Here is a 23388-nt window from a genome sequence, read left to right as displayed (position 1 = left end):
GGGAGGACACTTCCCCCGATGCCCTGCAAACGTCACCATGACGATAGCTTGATTGGCAGCGGCCAATCTACAGAATGCATTCGATTTCTGTCAAAATGCATTTGATTTCAATTTGTAGTGGGCACTTGCTAACGGAGCGATTCGGGGGAGGGGCATCCGGATCATCCCAGTTCCCTCCATGTCTTTTACCCCAGTATGAATTGGTATGTGCTGGGATAACAAAGCACTTCAACCAATGGTATCAAAAGGCATACCTGAGGCAGGTGTAAAATGTATCATCAGTGAAAATTAAACAAGAGAAAAGGACAAGGAAGGAAATATTAGCAATTTTGAAGACTTTTCTTTTATAGCAATGATTAAAGAATAAGATGGGTGACTAAAAGGTGCAGAAGAACCAACATGGACACAATCTCCCACCAGTTCCTGGTGTAGATTGTTCATCAAGACTACCAAAGATGATTCTGTCTCATAACTGGCCTGAAGCCAGATTGATATGGATCTAAATTAGCCATTTTAACTAGAAAGTGCTGGAGTTGTGACACCACACATACTTCAGCATGTTGCCAAAACCTGGAACACTGAAGACTTACTGGAAATTTCCAAATATAGTGGGTTCAGGGAGATTATTCTTAATAAAACTGAATTCTCACCTGGATCTCTTGTACTTTGTCACAAAGGGACACTTACTATTTCCGCCAACGAGGCAGGTTTACCCTAGCCAGTTTTATAAGGCAGTAAGAGCAGATGCCAAGCACAAGTGGTTGGTCTCACCTCTTCAACGATTCTGTGGTTTTTTTGGACTATATAAAACAGGGGTAGGCAACCTGTGGCCCGCGGGCCAGATGCAGCCCGGCGAGGCATTGGGACTGGCCCCAGCCCGGTCCTGCCGCCGATTGCCGCCGGGGCCTTTGGCCTCTTGCGCACAGAGGCAAGGGGGGCAATTGTCTATAGACGCCTCAGAAACATGCATTTATATTAACATTTTTTTTAAAATCAGCAATTTTTTTTGCGTGTCCTCCAGTTTTTTTTAAAAAAGTGTCCACCATTTGAAAATGTTGTCCTACATTTGTCCCGGTTTATTTATTTATTTAAATTTTTAAAAAATTATTTAATTATTTATTTTTTGGCTTCAGCCCCCCAGTTGTCTGAGGGACAGCAACCCGGCCCCCGGCTCAAAACGATTGCCTACCCCTGATATAAAACAACAACTATCTACTATTCACTGCTATAAGCAGAGATCCAGGTTCTCAGATCAGAATCAATTTCATTATTTGAGTCAGAACAGATCCAGTAACATCATCTGCAATTTGCCTACAGATTAATTACCTCAGAGTCTACTCTTTTTTAACCCTCATGAGCCAGAACATGATAGACCTTTTACCCCCACCCACTCCCCAAGTTTTACTGGATGACTCTTGAGTATTTGCAGGCTTATGCTGAGTTTATCAGCCTGTGTTCTCCATTTATACCTTGTTAAGTGTCTCTTTCAAAACATTCAAGAATATCAAGTAGAATTATTAGGAGAATTATAGCCCATTCTCAGCCAGTCATACTTACTCAGCTTTTGGTAGGTTCTTCAAAATTAATTCACTTATCTGTCTTACGAAGCACTGTAATTCTGCAAAGGCATGTTTTGAATGAACAAAAAATATATTTGAATGAATAATCCAAGTATTATGTGAGGTATTTCTCAGGTCCAATTAATATTTAAAAAGAGGCAGCTTTGCATCTCAGATCTGAAGCAACATGGAAGCAGAATGACACAAGAGGTCTTCTCTGTAACCCCATGTGATCTTCTGACAGCTTAATGCATGTTTTATTATTTTGAATAAAGTTCAATATATCTGTTGGAAGTACAATATGTTTCAAATAGCAAAATTTATTACTTGCAACAGGGAAAAACCGTTTAGATGGTAATAGTAACAGAAAATGCTTTTTCTTTCCTCCTTTTTCTATTGCTCCTGAAACAGTAAAAATTTTCATCTGTACAAGATATGAGCAAAAACAGCTTTCAAATTTGAAGGCTGTTTCTATAATATCTTTTTTTGTTTAGTGAGGATGTAATCTTAACATTCCAATCCACTGGTATGCTTATGTTAGGATAGAGAAGCTGTCTGAAAACTCCACAGATGTAGGTCTAGTGCTTTTGGCATTCTGCAGGTGTAAGACCTTGATTCAGAGGATGCTGGGGCAAAGGCAGACAAGAAGCAGGTTAATATCACATTCTCTATATTTGGTTTTGCAGAGGTGAGTCCCATTCAGTTAGATATTCTATCTCAATAAGTTTTAGAACTGGGTCTCTCACCAGCTTAGAGCTAGTACAGTATTTCCCAATACATACAATTTAAACCAACAGGAGGAAATAATTAACCAATAACAACAAGAATGTTAAGTCTTCTCCCACTTTATTGCCTGTCCTGGCTGGTACAAGCCATCATGGCTTCAGAAATTGCAGATAATCTGCAGGGTTTGGAGATTTTATGATTTTTAGACTACAACTTCCAGACTCTTACAATGACTTGCTTCAGATCAGGGATGCAAATAGCAAAGACAGGTCATCCACGGGTTTATAACAACAGACAATCAACACAGTGACAGCAATAAATTAACAATAGGGCTAATGGTCATCCAAGGCTATGGTCTTATTAGAAACCATGCCAGTCCAAACTGAGTAGAAACAGAGGCAAGAGCAGGCAATGCAAAGTCCAAGCATGGGCAGGGTAAAGCAAATAGTAGACAAGGATAATGCCACAATGAAAAGAAATGGCAGTGCAAGGTTCACATTGGTTGAACAGTCAGAAAATATGAAAGGATCACCTGATAAATCTTGGGCCCCATACACAGACAGGGCTTTTACAGCTTAGCTTTCTGAACCTCACTCAGAGCTCAGGAACAGGCACTTTCAGCATTGTATGTTCCTGGGAGGAAGGCCCATCAATCAGGAATACTTCTTAGGGCTGGGAGGGGACCCCATTTCTCCCAATCTGCACTGTTTTATGCCCAGGGAACTTGGATGACTAAACCCCACCCCCCAACCACATGACATGACACCCTTTCTTGAAATCTGAAACAATCTAATGTGTAGGCCTGCCCAGAATTTGAAATAAACATGAGAGGACCTGTTGTATGTCCCACCATTTCAAGAAGCTAGGCTGGAAAGTAAAAATATAGAGTTTTCTTTGCAGTGGGATCTCGCTTGTGGAATTCCCTCCCAAGGGAAGGCAGGTTGGCTCCACTGTCACTGAACTTCTGTGAGGCTGCTTGCCCTGCTTCACTGGCTATCTGCCTTAGAACTTGGCTAGCATTTGGGGCTGTTTTGATTATACAGTTGGCCCTCCTGTCAGCAACTCATCTGAGCCCTGTAGCCAATGTTGGCATAAGGCAGAGTAGATTGGCAAATTCAGAAACATGGTTCTCAGTCTTCAGTTGAGATAGCAACAGCTGGATGTCTTCCACGAACTGAAGAAATTCAGGAACCTCTGGGGACTCTCAGCAACCGATGCCAGGCTTCAGCTGATTAACAACCAGACAAACCAAGTCTCCCAAAGTGCTTTATTTACTGTGCTATAATACATATTACAAACAAATACCAACTCCTACTACAACCCACACAGCAATCACTGGAAGCCTCTGTGCTTATATAGCCTTCAGACCATGCGGCCTCCCAACCCAGTGACTTCCTGTGTTACAGTCTAAAGTGTCCCCCTGTGAAATCCAGCTAGATGTTTCATCAGCCAGGCTTAGTGCATGCAGGCATCAGAGTGTCCATGAGCCTATGAGCATCAGCTGTGCTTGATCAGCCTTGTCCTTCCCAGGCTAGATGCTCATGGTCAGACACACACACATCCAAGCATTTCCCAGTGTGCTGGATTTAACCCTCGACACCTCCATACCCACAGATTGTTTATCCACAGATTCAACTATCCACAGCTTGAAAATATTCAAAAATTATATAAATGCCAAAAAGCAAACCTTGATTTTGCCATTTTATATAAGGGATACCATTTTACCATGCTATTGTGTTTAAAGGGACTTGAGCATCCACAGATTTTATCCATGGGGTGGGAGCCTGGAACCAAACCCCAGTGGATACTGTGGACCTACTGTACTGAATGTATTAAAACAAATACATTGTTACACAATTGTATTGATTAAAAATGTATCAAGTACTGTAGTATCTAGGGAAACATCCAAATCAATAATGTAAACTAGAGTTTTATTGTGCAGTTTAACTTACAATCTATATCTTCCTAATGTAAATCATAGTATAAACCAGCTTGATTTTAATCAAACCACCCTGGAAAACAACCGCAGAGTAAAGTGCTATGGGCCTCATCCCCATTACGTTTTAAACCAGTTTGCAAACCAGTTTGAAGTTATTTAAATGACCCTTGTTTGCACTTGAGCCAAATCGCTGAAATAGTTTGGAGAGGGGGATTATGCACTCTAGACTCATTTAACGTGATTCCTTTTTCATGCTCATTTTTTCCACATCTTTGGCAATAAATTGATCCAGTGCAAATGTGAATGGGATGCGGATCAGAATCGATCAGATGATTGTCTGACTGGGATCGAATCACTGGTCAGTGTGAATGAGAAGTAGGTTATTTTACAACAAGAAAATGAAATCAGGGCAAATACAGTGTGGACTACGTTCTGCTGTCAAATCGATCCATCAATTCAGATCGCAAACTGATTTATTTGTAAGTGGGAATGAGGCCATGGTTTGTTTAGCTGCTTCTACTACAAATGGGAGTGAATGGGCAGCATGGACCATCCAGTCATCCACAATAAGTCAGGTTTCCCACAACTCCCTGGCCTACTGAGCCTGGGTCCCCAGCCTGTTTGTCCCCAGAAAGCCTGCAAGCAAAAATTATTTGCTCCACACCAAATATAAGAGAAGTAATGACAGTGGGCAAATGCATCAACTAGTTCTCTGTGAGACAATGATGATCACAACAACGATGAGGCAAATTCAGAGACCTACTCTGGTTCTTCCTTCTATACACCGTAAGCTTTAGCAAGAGTCTGGATGTGACAAAACATATAGTTCAGAGGCATCAAGAGCAATATAAACACAGCTGAAGTTCACTCACCTAGCTGTCAATAATCACACATACCTTGTTCAGAAGGAATTTTTTCCACCTTTCTGCCACATTTTTTTGCCAGATTTTTTGCTGAAGAGCCTACGGCTCCTGCACATTCTTTAGAAGCCTTCTTAGCTTTAGAACCTTTTGCCTTCTTCTTGCCAATGACTATATCAGGAAATACATCCTTCTCTTTGGCTGAGTTTACTTTTGGGTTTTTAGCCTTCTTCTTGCCCATGCTCACATCTGGATATCCCACTACTTTTTCATATGCCTTGAAAGAACCAAACACATGTATACACAGTTCTAACATTCCAAACGCCCATAAATGAAATCTACCATTTTGTTTAAAAATATGAAAGCTATAAGCTAATATATCACAATTCATCTATATAAAATGTATATGCATTCTCAGTCATAGTAATATTTATAATAATAATAATAATAATAATAATAATAGTCTATAATTCTATAATTAATTTGAAATACCTGAAATGACATGTATGCCAATAGGACCCTGAGGTTCAGCCTTCCTGGATTATTTTGATTTTGAAACTGGTTAATTTTAGTTAGGTGCATTATTTGCTACAACACGATGGACACATTCTGCTGACAGCAGCAGAAGCAAAGTTGTGCTTATACTAATGCTCCATATTGCAATGCAAAGCCGATAAAAACACTTAAAGCATTAAGTACATTGAAAAAAAACTTTTAAAATGAAAATAAATGATGATAAAGCAACTTGTCCCAAAGAAAGACTAGTTCTGGATCTCACATCAATGTGACAGTGCTTCATCAACATAAAAGGTTATGCCCAAATGGCCACCTTGCGCACCTCTGGGCTCAAAACACCTTTTGTCAAACCAACTGATGGGACCTTTGCTCAGTGTGAATGAATCAGGCCTAGTCAAATCACATGCTGAAAGTACCATATATAATCCATTTAGCAAGGATTTGAGGAGACAAAACTTTGTCCTTTCTGTGTCCAGAACGGCAGACAAATAATTTTAAAGTTGTCTAAGACTTCACTCAGACCTGAAACCAAAGCTTACTTGATTGATGGCAACCAAAAACAAAGTGTCTGGTGGAGAGTTTGTTTAGGTATTTGAGAGATGAAAGGAAATGATTTTAACTGATGATGCACACTTTACAACACCTGGACAAGATCTGGAGTCAATGGTTTAACACTTTTAAAACAAATTCTCCACTTTGGGAAATTCTCAAGTTTCTTTGAGGAGAGCAATCACGCTTTCGGTTTCCTATGGAACTTCTACGGATTGCAGTTGGTTCTATAGGTATAAATAGCAGCCCAAACCTTAGCCTTTTTGCTGCCCCCCCCCCCCCACCCCCAATCCAGTGCTTGTTGCCATCAGGCTTCAGTCTGAGTCACTTTCCCTTTGTTTCTCTCTGCTTCCCTAAACCAGCCCACATAAGCCTTGTGGTGTAAGCCTTTCCTGGTTTCAGTGGACCACCTCTTCTGGATTGGTAGATATATCATGTTATTCAACCCACAACCTCCACAGTCCCCTTTCATTTGCCTATATTTGATTAGCTCTGTATGTTGTGTGAGCGAGTATGTGTGTCCTATATTTCTCCAAGAAAAAGTTCATGTAGTTCTCCATATTTGGAGTTATTATCAGTTATAGTTGGTGCTCCATTCCTGCATAAGTTATCCCCTCTCACAAAGCCAAGCTAAACATTCCCCAACTAAAGATAGATTGCAACTGTTAGTGGAGGCTCTATTATCACCACACATTTTGGATAACACCAAGTTCCCATTGATTCAGTGGGTCTACTCTAGTAGTAGAATTGGTGTCAGTTGGGCAGTGGATCTCCTTTAGGTTTCAGTGCAAGATTTAGAAAGGGGCTATACCATATGCTGAGCCTTAACTATGAAATAGGTGCCTCACCTTGGACAGATTCATACTAAAACTCAGATATTTGTTGATTTATGGCAACCTCATGAATTTCATAGGGTTTTCTTAGGCAAGGAGTACTCAGAGATTCCTGCCTCTGAAACATAGCCTACAGCACCTTGAAGAATTAAGAGTCCATTTTCCATTATTAAGTACAGTACCACATTGTTTTCTTTGGGCCTTATGGGCAAACTACATATTACACACACATATTCATGTAGTTGGTTGTATTATATATAAATATTCTTCATGGACTTTGACCATAGAAGCTCTTTACCCTTGCTCTCAACCTGTTACTCACCAAAGCCAATTCTTCCAGCACTGTTGTCACACCTCAGAAAATATTGCTGTATTGAGCTCCAGTGCAGCGATCTGGTTGTTCTCTGTGCCTCACCCCAATTCTGCAGTTTTCTTTAGCGATGAGACCAAGCAAAAGGGCAGAAAGCATGTGAATGGCAGCTTTGTCTACATACTGGATTTTCAAGTTGCTTTTGACAACCTGATTATCTCTTAAACCAGTAAAAGTGACAGTTTCTCCGAGGAGACAATGTAGAAAATGTTTCATTTATTAGTCAGCATCATGGGGCAGCCACCCACACCCCAAACGAGAAGCAAAGATTAAAACAGGGAACACAAAGATACTATGAGGATAATACAGCCACTGGTTTTTATTTATAGAAGTAATAACTGCCCTGCTACTGAGTATTTCCTTTGGGAACGAGTGTGGAAAAGTGTATTTTTGGACTAGAAGTGGCCAGGCTGGCTGAAGGACTTTGTGAATTCTAGTTCCAAGACTAATTATGCCAAGCTTTACTTGTTGTTAGCTGCTTTTGAGTCGACCTCAACTCATGGCGACCTTGTGAATGAGACATCTCCAAGCCCCACTATCCTCTATATCCTTGCTCAGGCCCTGCAGGCTCAGGCCCATGGTCTCCCACATTGAGTCTATCCATCTGGCATGCAGTCTTCCTCTCTTTCTACAACCATCTACCATCCCCAGCATCGTTGTCTTTTCTAATTAGTCATTTCATGATGTGACCAAAGTGTGACAGCATTAATTTAGTCATCTTGGCTTCCAGGGAGAGTTCTATCTTGATCTGTTCTAGCATTGGAACCATTTGTTTGTCTTTTTAGTTATCCATGGTATACAACTTGCCTAATTTTATAGTCCTTATATTGCAGATAGATAGGAAGCGAGGCTGAAGAACACTATCCCCATATTGTTGGAAATGACATCAATACGGAGGGTGGGTCTACACTTGCCAGAATACTCTGGGCTGCCCCCAGAGTATTCCGGCCCCGAATTCCCCCCCAAAATTTGCTCCTTGCTTGCTCTTTTTTTCTGTGGGTTTTTGGCTCTTACAGCAAAAGATGGGTGGCTGCCTTTCCATGCGGCACTCATTCATTGCCCAGTGTTGCTGCTGAGATCACAATGAGGTGGCCAGCTATGTTATTGATACTGGGCACCTCGTTCTGACCTCAGTATCACTTTTGCCTATGGCAGAACAAGTATACAGTACAGTGGTACCCCGGGATACGAATTACCCAGCTTACGAATTTTTCGGGATACGAAAAAATCCCATAGGGATTTATTGTTTCGGCTTACGAAGGTTTTTTCGGGTTACGAAAAAACCTCGGCGCTATTTCGCCACCGGAGGGCAGCAGAGAGCTATTTTTTTCCATTAGCGCCTATGGCAATTCAGGTTACGAAGGTTTTTCGGGTTACGAAATTAGCCGCGGAACGAATTAATTTCGTAACCCGAGGTACCACTGTAGTATGCAGCACAATGAAATGTAAAATATATAATGGTAAAGGTAAATGTAGTCCCTTGACATGAATGTTTAGTCATAACTGACTGTAGAGGGCAGTGCTCATCTCCATTTCTAAGCCAAAGAGCCAACATTGTCCAAGGACTGCTCTGGTGGTCATCTAGCCAGCCTGACTCCACCAACGCTGTTGCCTTCCCACTGAGAAGTGGTACCTATTTATCTACTTGCGTTTGCATGCTTTCGAACTGCTAGGTTGGCAGAAGCTAGGACTAGTGACAGAAGCTCACTCCATCATGCAGCACCCGGGCCTCAAACTGCCAACCTGCCGATATTGCAATCAACAGAGTCAGTGTCTTAACCACTTGAGCCACTGCATCCCTGTATACAAAATTCAATTTTTTAAAAATTTTAAAAAATAAAATTTTATTTTTTTAATTTTTAATTAAGAAAATTAAAAATTAAAAAGTAATTCTGTATATAGAATTAAATTATAATTCTTTATACAGAATTAAAAACATTAGCAATTGTGCAATCAATGGGAAGGGCAGCTATGAAAGAACTAGAAAAGATCCTAAAGAGGAAAGATATACAACTGAGAACTAAAGTTAAAATCGCAGAAGCCATTATATTTCCCTGTTACCATCTATGGATGTGAGAGCTGGACAGTGAAAAAAGCAGGTAAGAAGAAAATCAACTCATTTGAGATGTGGTGCTGGAGAAAGGTGCTGAGGATACCACGGACCATCAAAAAGACAAACAAATGGGTCCTAGAACAGATCAAGCCTGAAATCTCCCTGGAAGCCAAGAACATTAAGTTGAGGCTGTCATACTTTGGCCACATCATGAGAAGGCATACCTCATTAGAAAAGACAATGATGCTGGGAAAGGTAGAGGGAAGCAGAAAGGGAAGAAGACTACATGCCAGATGGTTACACTGTATTAGGGACGTTGCGGGTATGAATTTACAAGACCTAAGCAGAGCAGTGGAGGATAGGGCGTCTTGGCAATATCTCTTCCACAAGGTTGCCATGAGTTGGGATCAACTCAACTCAAAGGTGGTTAACAACAACAACAACTGCAGTTTCATACTGCAACCTACTTTAACTTTCATGGTGGAAACTTGGGAAATCCTGGGGTAAATTCTCTGTTACAGAGCTCTAGGATCTCACTAAACTACAAATCCCAAGAACCTATAGGACAGAACTATGGCAGGCAAAGTGCATTCAAAATGCTGTAAGTATACAATACAATGATGTACCAATGTCTTTCCAAATGCATACAACATTAAATGGTAAGGCCTAAGGGAGCCAACATGGTGTATTACTTTGAACATCGGACCCAGAGTCCTAACTCTAGAATCTAGAGTCTAGATTCAGATCTGAATTCAGCTACTGGAACCCAATGAGTGATCTTGGGAAACGCACACTCTCACAGTCTAAGGGAAAGGCAGTAGCAATGGGAAACACCCTCTGAATAATTCTTGCCAAGAAAACCACGTAAGTCATATGATAACTGCCATAGAATAAATCTTTTTCGGAAAACCGTATAATACTTTGCAGTAAGTCAGAATTGACTAGAAGGCATATGATAACAACAAGGTCCAAGGATCAGTTTACATTTCAAAAGGGGTGGGGGAAATATTTGTTTAGTCATTGCTAAAAATACACAAAAACATGGTAGGAAACTGCATTGCAATAGGAATCAAAATCCAAATGACAGCTGTACATTATATTATCGTATATCCCCTATTGAAGTTTTAAAATTTCCAAGTTCTGGAATACTGGATGGGAAAGTTAGGGGAGCCCTGCAATGTAGTGTGCTGTTACCATCCCCATACAGTGGACTTTAACAAATATCCTGAATGCTCTATGACGTCCATCTGTTGACACCAGCTTCTCAGTATTATACAGAGATACTGAATATGGAATTTGTCCCCCACCCCTAACAGAATGAGCTTTCCTTGCAAAGAAATATAAATGTAAATGCTGCTCTTTTTTGCAAAATTATACAAAATTATAAGCACTCAAGTGCACTGGAGAGGCAATCTGAGCTTAAATTTAGATCGTCTGAAGTTCAGATTCTTAGTGAGTCGTAACTTTTGCTTCTGTCAGATCCATCTCTCTCTCTTCCCAGAAAATTTTCACAGGGTTGTGGTAAGGATAAAATTTTATTTCTTTCATTTCATTTCATTTATATCCTGCCTTTCTCCCCGGAGGGACCCAAGGCAGCTCACAGGTAAAATCCTTTAAAATTATTATAAAATTCAAACAATTAAAACATCTATTTGTAAAATCACATAATATATGTACAATAAAATATAATATAAAATTACATAAAATGAAAAGGGCTTATTACTGTGACCTCCTTGGAGGAACATAGGATAAAAACACAAGATACAACATTATCATCGGGATGCATCCTGGCAATAGAAAAAGACAACTATAGAGACAGAACATGGGTTTTTTTTTTCATATTCTATGTCCCCATCATGTAAAATAATTAAAATAAATAAATAAATCTATCATAGCAACATCCAAGCATTATGTTACCTCTGTAGTGCTTCTTTGGGGCAGGATGGGAGCCATGGATTACTTTTAATTTAATTACATGTAATCCAATTAAAACTGATCAAAAAAGTTATGGATTACACACACACAGAGACACACACACACATACACACCCTTTGCCCCGGAACAATTCATTTCAACACAACTTTCCAAAATAACAGTAAATAACACAGCAAAATAGCATGCAAAATCACAAACGATTTTTGTTACCTGGTTTTGTCATCCAGCCTAGCATCCACATTGCATCAAAAGTTTGACACCTAGTTTAAATGCCCTGGCTCCATGCTCTGGGATTGTGGGAATGGTAGCTGTTGTGGATTCAGAAATTCAGGAGCATGGAGCCAGGGCAGTTAAAACAGTATCAAACTGGGTTGTTGATGCAGTGTGGATGGAGACACACATACCAGTGCAAGCAGCCCTCAACCAAGAGCAGATGTCTCCTTACCCCTCTTGCAAGAGAGTGCAGAATGGAAACGCCAAGGCAAAGATCTCTCGCCTGGTTGCCAGGGCTCTATGGGATCTCCAGCGATGGTCTCAATGAACTGCAGCACTTGGTTTCGATTCTCTTTAAACTCGTGATGGGCGCGGTGCCACAGAGGGCAATCAGCCCAAAGCATCAGGGAGTGCTGAACAACGACCCAGAACTGCAATGGGAACTAGGCAGCCAGCTGGAATCTAAGAAGCATCGACTAGGACTGTTGAGTGATTCAACAGGAGGGTGCATCTACAACATTGTCGAACTAATGCAGTTTGACACCACTTTATGACAGAATTGGGGGCATTCTTATCAAATTTGCAGATGAGACCAAACTAGGAGTAGCAGCTAATACCCCAGAGGACAGTATCAAAATTCAAAGTGATCTTAATAGATTGGAAAGCTGAGCCAAAGCTAACAAAATGAAATTCAGCACGGAGAAATGTAAGGTACTGCACTTAGGGCGGAAAAATGAAATGCACAGATATAGGATGGGAGACACCTGGCTGAATGAGACTACATGTGAAAGGGATCTTGGAGTCCAAGTAGACCACAAGTTGAACATGAGGGTTACCATAATTGTTCACTATTACCAGGGACAAAATGTAGGACAAATTCGAGACCAAACTGTAGGACAACACTCAGCCCAAAATGTAGGACATTTAAGGTCCTCCATTTTTCTTAAATGGAGAAGGGAATGGCAGTGGGGAAGGGGATCAGGTCACGCAGTTCTTCGGCCAATCAAAATGCACAATGACATGTCGCAAGATTTCAAAATCACACTGGCTTCTTTGGCAGGAAAATGGGAGAAAGAAAATTGAAGATGTTAGTCATAAGCCTGCATTTTTCTGTTTCTAGTCTAGTCCTCTCTACCATCTCAAGTAAGACCAGAAACATAAAATACAGGCCTATGACTAACATCTTCAATTTCTTTCTACTGTTTGCCTGATGAAGAAGCCAGTGTGACTTCGAAAGCTTGCAACATGTATATCGTGTATTTTGGTTTGCCCAATAAAGGTATCATTGTTTGGATGTTATTGGATTTGCTATATGGCCAACACGGCTACCCCTAGAAATATTTGGTTACCTAGCTAGACCACGGATAACAGAAACAGAGTTGATTGCTCCATTGAACAAAGCAAAATCCTTGAAGGGAACCAGTGTTATTACAATTATTAAAATATTTATAATAATAATTATTATATTTATAATTGTAATAATATGGGCCCCTCAGAGGAGATGGCATAGTCGATGGAACAATCAACTCTATTATTTATTAATATATTTATTTATATATAGATATATTATATATTTATAATATAATAATTGTAATGATATTGACTCCCTCCCTCCTTAGAGGAGATAGCATATTGCTTTATTCAACGAAGCAAACAACTGTACGTATTATTTATGTATTTATTTATATTTAAATATATTATATATGTATAATATTATAATAATTGTAATAATATTGGCTCCTTAGAGGAGATGGTATATTGGTTTGTTTGATGGAGCAATCAACTATTATAAGAACTGTAATAATATTGCCCTTCTTGGAGGAGATAGTGTATTGCTTTATTCAATGGAGCAATCAACTCTATTATATATGTATATCTATATCTAAATATATTATATATTTTTAATATTATGATCATTGTAATAATTTTGACCCCCTTAGAGAAAACGACATATTGCTTTGTTCAATGGAGCAATTATAATACAGTAACTGTAATAATATTGCCCTTCTTAGATAGTGTATTGCTTTGTTCAATGGAGCAATCAACTCTATTATTTATATATTTTATATAAATATATAATATATTTATAATATTATAATAATTGTAATAATTTTGGCCCCTGCCATCTGAGGCAGTACAAGCCATCAAAACAATTCCAACTTTTCTTACTTACACATTGTAAACCACTTAGGGAGTGCTTAGTTCACTGATAAGCGGTATAGAAATGTACTTGCTATTGCTATTGCTATTAAAGGAGAGCATATTGCTTTGTTTGACAGAGCAAACAACTCTATTATTTGTATATTTATTTATATCTAAATATATTATATATTTATAATATATTATATTATAATATAATATTATTATTATTATTATTATTATTATGAAGCTTTATTTATAATATCATCAAAATAATGGTATTAAGTGATCACAGATTCCCAGAAATTTGTGAGATTTATTTAGCAGAGATTTAGAGATTTTTTTCCTCTCTCTGACCTATGCATATGCCAAAGGTATACAGCTAAGTAACATCTTACCTTGGCCATGGAAACCACTGAGTGACCTTGGGCAAGTCACACTCTCTCAGCCTCACAGGAAGGCAATGGCAAGCCTCCTCTGAACAAATCTTGCCAAGAAAACCCCATGGATCGACTTTGAAGGCACACAGCAACAATTACTATTTATTGTATTGAGACGCCACTCTTTAGAAATACTCTCAGATAGTTTACAAATTGTGACAGTAATTAGACAGTTGTCTACCATAAGGAACTCACCATAAAACTCCATGAAGGAGACAATTCATGTCCCTAATAAGCAATGGAAGGGTGCATCTACACTGTAGAAATAATGCAGTTTAACACCCCTTTAACTGCCATGGTTCCATCCTACAGAAATCCTGGGATCTGTAGTTTAGTGAGGCACCAGAACTTTGGCAGTTAAGGCTAAAGACCTTGTAAAACAGCACACCCCAGGATTCCATAAACTGAAATCTTACAGCACTTAAAGTGTTTCAAACTGCACTGTTTCTATAGGTTCAGTTAGTAGGATACTGAGCTGTGAATAAATTGCTTATTACATAAGAAATTCCATTACAAAATCTCCTCATCTTCAACTGTTCAACTTGCCACGGGGGGAGTCTCAGGCATCCGTAACACAGAAGTGACTGAAGAAGCAAACAGGCTGTGTCTACACTACATAAATAATCCAGGCTGACACTTCTTTAACTGCCATGGGTCTGTGCTATGGAATTGTGGGAATTGTAGTTTTGGGAGACATGGAGCCTTCTCTATTGGAAAGCTCTGGTGCCCCACCATGTTGTAATTCCCCAAATTCCATAGCATGTAGCCATGGCAGTTAAAGCGGTGTCAAACAGGATTATTTTTGTTGAGAATGGGCTCACTGAGCTTTCCAAAGAGAGGAGGAAAGCAGCAGTCAACAGGGAAATAGAGAGGAACATGGAGAGAGTGTGTGTGACTGTGTGAGTGTGTTGTATGCCTTCAAGTCAGTTCTGACTTATGGAGAGTCTAAGGCTATCATGGGGTTTTCTTGGCAAGTTTCTTCAGAGAGGGATTGCTCTTGCCATCCTCTGAGGCTGAGAGAGTGTGATTTGGTCACCCAGTGGGTTTCCATGGCCGAGCTGGGATTCGAACCCTGGTTTCCAGAGTCACAGTCCAATTCCCAAACCATTACGCCATGCTGGTTCTGCATACATACACACACACACATTCAAACCCTGGCCTCCGGAATTATAGTCCAACACTCAAACAACTACACCACTCTGGCTATGCATGCATATATATACATGTATGTGTGAGTATGCAAAACCACCACAGTGTAGTGGTTTGAGCATTGGACTATAACTCCGGAGGCCAGGGTTTGAATCCCATCTGGGGATTGGCAAGGTGATATATAAAATCACCTTACCAATCATTATAGTGATCATTTGTTGTTGCTGTTCTGGGTCTTCAAGTCATTGCTGACATATGGCGATTGTAAGGCAACCCTAAGGTTTCCTTAGCAGGTTTTTTCAGAGAGGGTTTGCCTTTGCCATCCTCTGAGGCTGAGAGAGTGTGACTTGCCCAAGGTCACCCAGTGGGTTTCAATGGCCGAGCTGAGATTCGAACCCTGGTCTCCAGACTCACAATCCAAATTTCAGTTTTGGATTGTGAGTGCTACAATGAACTACGGTTCCCAGAATTCCATATCGTGGAGCCATGGCAGTCAAAACGGTGCCAAACCGGATTATTTCTACAGTACGGTTGCAAGCAACCTTAATAGTAGCAGTAAAACACAGGTCAAACGCCCACTAAGGACTTCTGTGAGGAGGATATGGGCCTGCAATGGGATGATGCTTTTTGGTTCTACATAGAACCCTTTGAGTTGAGCCCTTTCCTCCCCTCCAACAACTAGTAAGGGGAAAGTAGGTATTTACCTTTCCAGCCTGCAATGGCTGTCAGTCAAAGACATTGTGCAGCTTATTTCTTTCCTTCCTTAACTCACTTTTTGTGGCAAGGAGAAAAAAAAATACTGGAAAGGTGTTGGGAAGAGATGAGGAAGTTACAAGTCGAAAAGAACTCACCACAAAACTCCATGAAGGAGACAAAGCAGGTCCCTAATAGATGTAAACATAACTGAAGGGTGCATACTGTAGAAATAATGGAGTTTGACTCCACTTTACGTAACTGCCATGACTTCATCCTATGCATCCTGGGGTTTGTAGTTTTGTGAGTCACCAGCATGTGTTGGCAGACCTTGTAAAACTACAAATCCCAGGATTCCATAGGATGGAGCTACAGCATGTAACATGATGTCAAACTGCATTATTTCTACAATGTAGATGCAGCCTGAGGATTTGTTTTCCACTTGTCCCTGGATTGGAAATTCGTAATTAATAATCATTCTTTTTGGTGGTTTGCTGCTATTCAAAAAGACCACCAGGCCCCAAAATATCACTCTTACATTAGTCACACACACTCCTTTGAGGAAGTGTTTAGAGAACGTGGGTGTAATCTGCACTACAGAAGTAATGCTGTTTGATACTGCTTTAACTGCCATGGTTCCGTGCTCTGCAATCCTGGAATTTGTAATTTGTTGTGGCAGCAGAGCTCTCTGACTAAATATCTCACAAAACTACAAATCCCATAGCATCGATCCATGGCCATTAAAGCAGTGTCAAACTGCATTATTTCTACACTGCAGATCAGGCCTGAAATTTCAACAAATGCAAACAGATGCTGCCTTTTCTTCCACATCCTTCAAATGGACTAGATTATTTGTGGGAAAAGATGACTTTGTGGGCTCCCTGTTGTGCTGCCCATTGTATACCTGTCCTCAAGAACTTTTGTTATACAATGTGACACATAGTAGTGGTTGGAAAACCCAAAATATAGTCTTTCTTTTATCTGATGAGCAGGAGGATATATTCCTTCATGTCACAGTGTTTCCTATGATAACAATAAAAATTAATGAAAACCTTAAACCAGTAGATACTAGACTGCAAGGAAGCTTAATTGTTTGAGAAGATTTCAGCAGGGAAAATTCATGAAGCATTTAGATAAATTATGTGATTATAACATGGAGTATAGATAGGTAGATATCTCCTTTTTATATTTGTGCCTTTGCAATGGCCTGTGGCTGAGGCTCCATCTGTATTGCAGAAAAACTACCATTCCTAGAATTCCATAGCATTGAGCCATGAGGATTAAAATGGTGTCAAACCGGATTATTTCTGCAGTGCGGTTGCACCCTCAGAGAAACAAATATTTTGGATTGGGTTTGCACTGATTCTCAGCTTTTTAAAAAGTTACACGTGCTGCCCATTCACACACTATCTCTATGGTAATAAAGCCTCCCTCACTGACCATGTTAGTCATCATTCCCCACTGCTACCCCATGCACAAATAAAAATAAGCTGCCTTTGACGTGATACAGTCATTACTACCATAACCAGGATGGCATAGGAGTCCTGGGATATTTCTGCCATCACCTTCAGGAGCACCTGTCTAGTAACCACTCAGCTCAGGAGGAAAAAGCCAGAAGACTCGCAATGGACATTCTTGTCCAAAAATAGTCCTGTGCATACCTTCCAAACATTTCCCTCTGTTTTCACACACACACACACACACACTTGCTCCCTTTCCTGCCTAATGCCAATTTCGCCTTCGGTTTCTTCAGTTTTAATCTCTTAAATGCTGTTTGTTTGAATGGCCCATTAAATTACATATTTGGGGGGTATTCCCACAGCTGAATTTGCTTCCCATGGAGTGTAACTCCCATCCCTCCACATTTTTGTCTTTGTTTAGCACACGGCTTCTGTCATCATTCTACAGCTGTCCGCATTTGTCTGATGCCAGCTGCTTCTTCCAGCTCGTAAGGTGGAAATCCCAGTACAGACGATCAGCCCTTCCCATCGTGTCAGAATTAACAATGACTTCAAGATGAGATTATGTATAATCCACGTTTTATATAACAGTAAATTCAAAGAAGTTTATTTTAAGTAGTGATTACATTGTGCAATAAAGCTCATTGAAAGTGAGTCCCTTTTCATGTATTACAGGCATGTTGTAAGGGAATGTATTTGAAACCAAGAGCTCCAATATACTACGTTCTTGTAGTGCATTTTCCTTTCCTTATGAAAACCAGAATAACACATGCATATAGGTGATATTAAAATATCAGACTTGCTATCATATGGTCTGAGGATTGCTCGCATATTTATTTGATTATTTATTTAGAGCATGTATAGCTTATATTCCAAAAGCTCTGAGATATTAGGTTTCTAAACAGAAATGTTAGATATCAAAATATCCAAATAACAGAGGCAACATATTAAATGAATCCAATAGAAATGGCAAGACAAAAACTCCACAATTATTCTGAACAAATCCTACTTTCAGGAATGCATTTGCAGGCTCATTCCTGCAAGCATCATATTGGCCTTGTCCCCATTATGGTTTAAACTGGATCATGATTCCAAATGATTAGATTTAAACCACCATGGTTCCCACTTAATTTGAATCACTGAAGTGATTCGGAAAGGGGGACTATTGTTTTTATCCATTTAACCTATGTCAAAAAGACACTGGTAAAATGGAGTGTGTTTTTGTCTGAATTGATTTATTTAGAATTTAAATAAATCAATTCAGCCCAAGTGGGAACTAGGCAGATTCGAATCTGCCTGGTTCCCACTGGCAGAGGCTTTTCCCCAGCCTCTCCACCCTGGCCATGCCTTCCTCCATCCCCGGCCTTCTTCCTGGCCTACCTCCTCTGTCCCCCAGGTATCTCCTTCACACAGCCTGGCCTTCTCCACCCAGGCCTTCCCGCGGCCTCTACAGCACCGGCCTTGTTCTGGTGCAAAGATAGTGGGAACCACATTCAGGGCCAAACCAAATCATAGATTCGGTTTGGAACCCAATTTAACAGGTAAGTGGTAATTAAGGCCAAATATACAGCCCTAATATGTTGCTCACTATAGTTTAGTGTGTGTCCACAAATATCTTGCTAGGACAAATCCATATCCTCCTTCCATAACTGCCATCCGTCAGCCTGAGAGGGAGTTCTCCAGGCAGGCCCAGCTCCATCAGGGCTAGCCTGAAGGAAGAGACTCCTCCCTCCATAACTGCCATCCGCTGGCCTGCAAGGGAGTTGTGCTTTTATTATGTAAAACATCATAAAATACATAAACATTGTATCTGTGTTCTAATTGTCTTCCATTCTGTCTCTTCCCCTTTCCCCTCAGAGATGGAAATTGATTCAGCATTTCCTTTAAAATTCAGACTAGAATCTGGAGCAGATTAAAAGCCCCACTGGCATGGAATGCACCAATCCACACTTATTCTAACTGGAGAAGATAATCAATGGCCAGGGAGGGTGCACATGTTTTATGGTTATAGTATTCAAAATTGTTTTTCTGGTTTTAAATAATCTGTTTTTAAACTGAAAAGGTATTCAATATATTCTATATTTTTGTATTATTTTTTGTTTTAAGTAGCTTTTATTGTAAGCCATAGTGAGATCTTCAGATAAAAAGGGGGCTATAAATATTTTAATTAATAAATAGGTAGCTAAGTAGGTTGATACAAGAACAACTGAAATGGTGCTGAATCTAAATCCTTATTGTTTTAGGAATGTCAGAAATCTTACTCTAGCCTACCTTTATGCTGGTACTGTGGCTGTGTGCTTGGCTTGAAGAAAATTTGGATTTGAAATATTTTGGCTCCTTCTGGTTTTTGTTACCCTCAGCAAATTACTCTGCTGGCAGATCTTTGAAATCAGATGTCATTTTTTTCGGGGGGGGGGGGGGGGGGGTCATACCTACTTCTAAACCACTACAGTCAATGCATCTTTGAGTTAAGACTGCACCGATCCTCTCTTTTTACAAAGAAATCCAATACCTGTAGTGTTCCGATGCCATGTTGTTGTATATGAACTTATGTGGGAATCTCAAGGGAGTTCATCTTTCAACCGACATAAACTTAAAGTCAAGATTTTCTGGCTATGTAGCTGATCTGGATATGTTGTTTTAAACCTCTTTGGAGGAAAACTCACTGAAACTCTAGAATGTATTCCCTTTACTTACACAAAGCTGTGATTAATGGAAAATCCAGAAGAGTCACCCTCTGATCTTAACACTATGTTGCTATGGCGGTCTTCTGCACAGTCTTCCGTGGTATCATTTTCACCTCCCTGTCCAGGAAGTTCCTTGGATTTCATTGGCAAGGAACTTTATAGCTCAGCTGTAGTTCATGCTTCTTCATATTATAGCTAAATCCTGCAACGTTGGCTTTGCTTTTTAACTGTCAAGGGATATTAAATCAGTAGAGAAATAAATTCTGATTCCATACATGAGTCATCTGTGCATTCATGGAAACCCCACTTGACTGCAAAAAAACGGAAAGAGGATTGTGTGTTGCCCATACGCTAGGTGCTGCCCACCCCTACTATAATCTGTCCAACTCAGGGGTTCATAACCTGTGGTTAAGTACTTATGGATAAGCAGCAGTGATTCATAAAAAGGTACAAAATCATCCTTTTGTTTCTGTAAGGGCCAACCTTTCGATTATGACAGGCGCTTGGAATTTTGTTATCCCACCGCTATCACCAAATTATGTAACGAAGCTTTCTTATCGTGCCACCAAATTATGTGATGAAGCTTTCTTATCGTGCCACCAAATTATGTGAAGGCCCTGTCCAGTCAGCCTTCACCCTAACGCTGCCACAAATTTATGTGATGCACGCACTCCACACCACATTCTATTCCTATCCCTGTCTTTAACATATAGTATCGTGTGTTTGTGTTTTGAAACTCAGGCCAAGCAGTTTTTCAAACAATAATAAAAGTTTATTTGAATAACAGAAATATATTAAGTATCTTTGATGTATAGCCTTTACTGTATCTTTATTGGCAAATTAGTTACAAATATCTCACTACTCTCTCTCTCTCAGTAATAAACCAAAGTCAGCCACTCAGGCTATAATATCCCACAGGCTATTAATCAACTGAGACCCCTCTTCCAGAGTCTGGCTAACCGTGAGTCTCTCACTACAAGACTCTCACTTTAACTACTGTCCCTTCTTGAGACCACTAGACCCTCTCTTGGTCTGTGATCAAAAACCCCTCTGCCAAATTAATGTTCCCTCAGGAACTTCTGGAACACAGTCCTCTCTTGGACTTAACTGTTCCCTCAACTGACAAATCCCAACTGTCCACATTCCAACTGCCAAAACCAACCGACACATGGATTGTTCAAAAGTCTCAGCCCATATCCTTTATAAGCATTTTTAAGGGGAGGGGGTCCATAGCTTTCATTAGAATCTAAAAAGCCAAAAAAAGGTTAAGAGCCACCGCTCCAGGTGCTGGGAAGTTTCTAAGCTTTATTATGATACCCTTCAACCAAGCTGTGGAAACTCATAAAAAGAGTGACACTTTGGATTTACCTTCTCAGAGAAAACCAAATATTATAAAACTTTTAAAAGCTATTCCAAGCAGTTCACTGGCAAGAAATTTCTTCCTCCTCCTCCTCCTCCTCCTCCTCCTCCCAGACTATCATCACATGCTTCTAAGCATCATTGCTTTTCTACAGTAAAATTTGAGATTTGGGATTTGGTGGATCCATTTTAGAATTAAATTGTTAGAGGTGTGTAACTGTGAAGATGAGCAGACTGTTCTTCTTAGGGCTGCACTGAAAATGACCTCATACCAGCTAGTCCAGTATTCTCCTTTCCACCTGGCAAAAACTCAATATCTCAGGCAGGGGTCTTTGCCATCATAAGCTACCTGATCTAGGAGACTGAGGATGCCAAGCATATAACCAGGGAACCTCCTCAGGCAAAGTGTGCATCTACCACTGTGCTATGGTAGATCCCCTGCTTCCTTGTGGAGAAGGAATGATGTTTAATCACGATGTGTGAAGCACAGATATCTTTGCTCAGAGAAGAAAAAGAGAGAAGACAAACAAATTAACAGCAGAAGTCCATACATGTGCTCAAAAGTAAATGTCAATGAATTTGCTGTTATTTATTCCCAGAAAATTAGTACAGGATTGAAGTTTAGGAAATATAAATTAAGCCTAGTTGTACATTTGTGTTAAATATGGGCCTTAAGATGGAAATGACTGAAGACAAGTTTTCTGGCACAGTTCTTCAAAGTATGTACTCTCTGAGAACACAAACAAACCTCAGATTTTACAGAAATTCAAGAGTGTTTTTGAGAGAGGTTGTGTTTCCATAATGTCAAGTAAAAACATAGAAGGGCAAATCCTATGAAATTCCTGGATTGACAGACAACCTGAAGGCGCAAACACACACACACACGAAAATGTACAGGACTTACATCCACATCCATTTTTTTACAGATAAGTGGTTATAGTGGAAAATAATAATGGAAGGTATAGAGCATCATTCATTTATAAATATAAATCTGGAAAAAAAAGGGATGCAACTAATTCAAAGCTAAATTAATTCCAAAAATATTTTAAATTAAAGCTAAAATTTATTTTAAGGAAGCTGATTTTCTAATGACCAGCCCACACAACATACTCCTTCATACTGGGTGCAATCTAGGTTTATTAAATTTTATACTTAATATAATATGTAATTGTTAAAGAAAGAGTGAGAAAGAAAGAAAGTACTGAACTACTTGTCAATAAACTCCAATAACTCAAGGTGTCTTGAATTTTTAAGTGTGAAGTTTCTTGTTCATCTAGAGCCAATGTTCTGTTCTGCTGGAATTCCAGATAGTGGCAGTCCGCTGAAACATGAGTTCAGTTGCCAAATATAGATGGGAAGGGTAGGAATTACATAGTCAGAGAGACAGATGTAACTCAGAGGCCACAGCCGCCTTGGTGCTTACTGTGGACAAAGCAATATTGAATGACTAGCTATAGCAACTTCCAGCCTTCTTAGACAAAAAGAGGAAGAGTTTCCATGCCACAGACACATTCTCTATGAAATTCTTCACACTGGCTTAAGAACTGAAAGGTTTGTAACATCTGTCTGGATTCTTTATGATATGTTTGACTTAGCTAATATTAATTCAATTGATAAACGTTATTTTATATTTTGGTTCACATTAAGAGGTATTGATTGAATACTGGCACTGAATACTGAATACTGCTGCCACATGATTTATTTTTAAAGCATATCCATGAGGGTATTCCTTATTTTTTAAACATATTATAACCATAATTAGTAAGTTGTATTTTAACCCTTTGCAGCTTCTTTTTTAATCATGCCAAGAATATTAGACCCATACCAGTTTTTTAAACAAGGCTCAGTACTGTATTTCCTTTTTATTTTGCAACTTCATTTGATTTATTAATGGTCTTTTAAAAAGAG

The 23388-nt window shown here is 39.6% G+C and overlaps 2 protein-coding genes across 3 annotated transcripts in view; one reads left to right on the top strand and one right to left on the bottom strand.

Annotated features, from left to right (window-relative positions):
* The window catches only part of LOC121931694 (probable ATP-dependent RNA helicase DDX60), a 92768-nt gene extending 80868 nt beyond the window's left edge, over positions 1–11900 (bottom strand). Inside the window, 4 exon segments of the mRNA XM_042469672.1 lie at positions 1558–1618; positions 5121–5361; positions 7305–7414; positions 11786–11900. Coding sequence (XP_042325606.1) covers positions 1558–1618; positions 5121–5325 — 266 coding nt within the window. The 5' untranslated portion in view covers positions 5326–5361; positions 7305–7414; positions 11786–11900.
* Positions 11901–22887: 10987 nt separating this feature from the next.
* The window catches only part of PALLD (palladin, cytoskeletal associated protein), a 304050-nt gene continuing 303549 nt past the window's right edge, over positions 22888–23388 (top strand). For both annotated transcript variants that reach the window (XM_042468271.1, XM_042468270.1), the window contains exon 1: positions 22888–23031. The gene's annotated coding sequence lies outside the window, so the exon portion shown is untranslated. The remainder of the gene's footprint in view (positions 23032–23388) is intronic.

This window comes from Sceloporus undulatus, chromosome 5 (genome assembly GCF_019175285.1).
Source record: "Sceloporus undulatus isolate JIND9_A2432 ecotype Alabama chromosome 5, SceUnd_v1.1, whole genome shotgun sequence".
NCBI lineage: Eukaryota > Metazoa > Chordata > Lepidosauria > Squamata > Phrynosomatidae > Sceloporus > Sceloporus undulatus.
The sequence above is the reverse complement of the archived record's forward strand: the minus strand, read 5'-3'. Positions and strand labels throughout refer to the sequence as shown.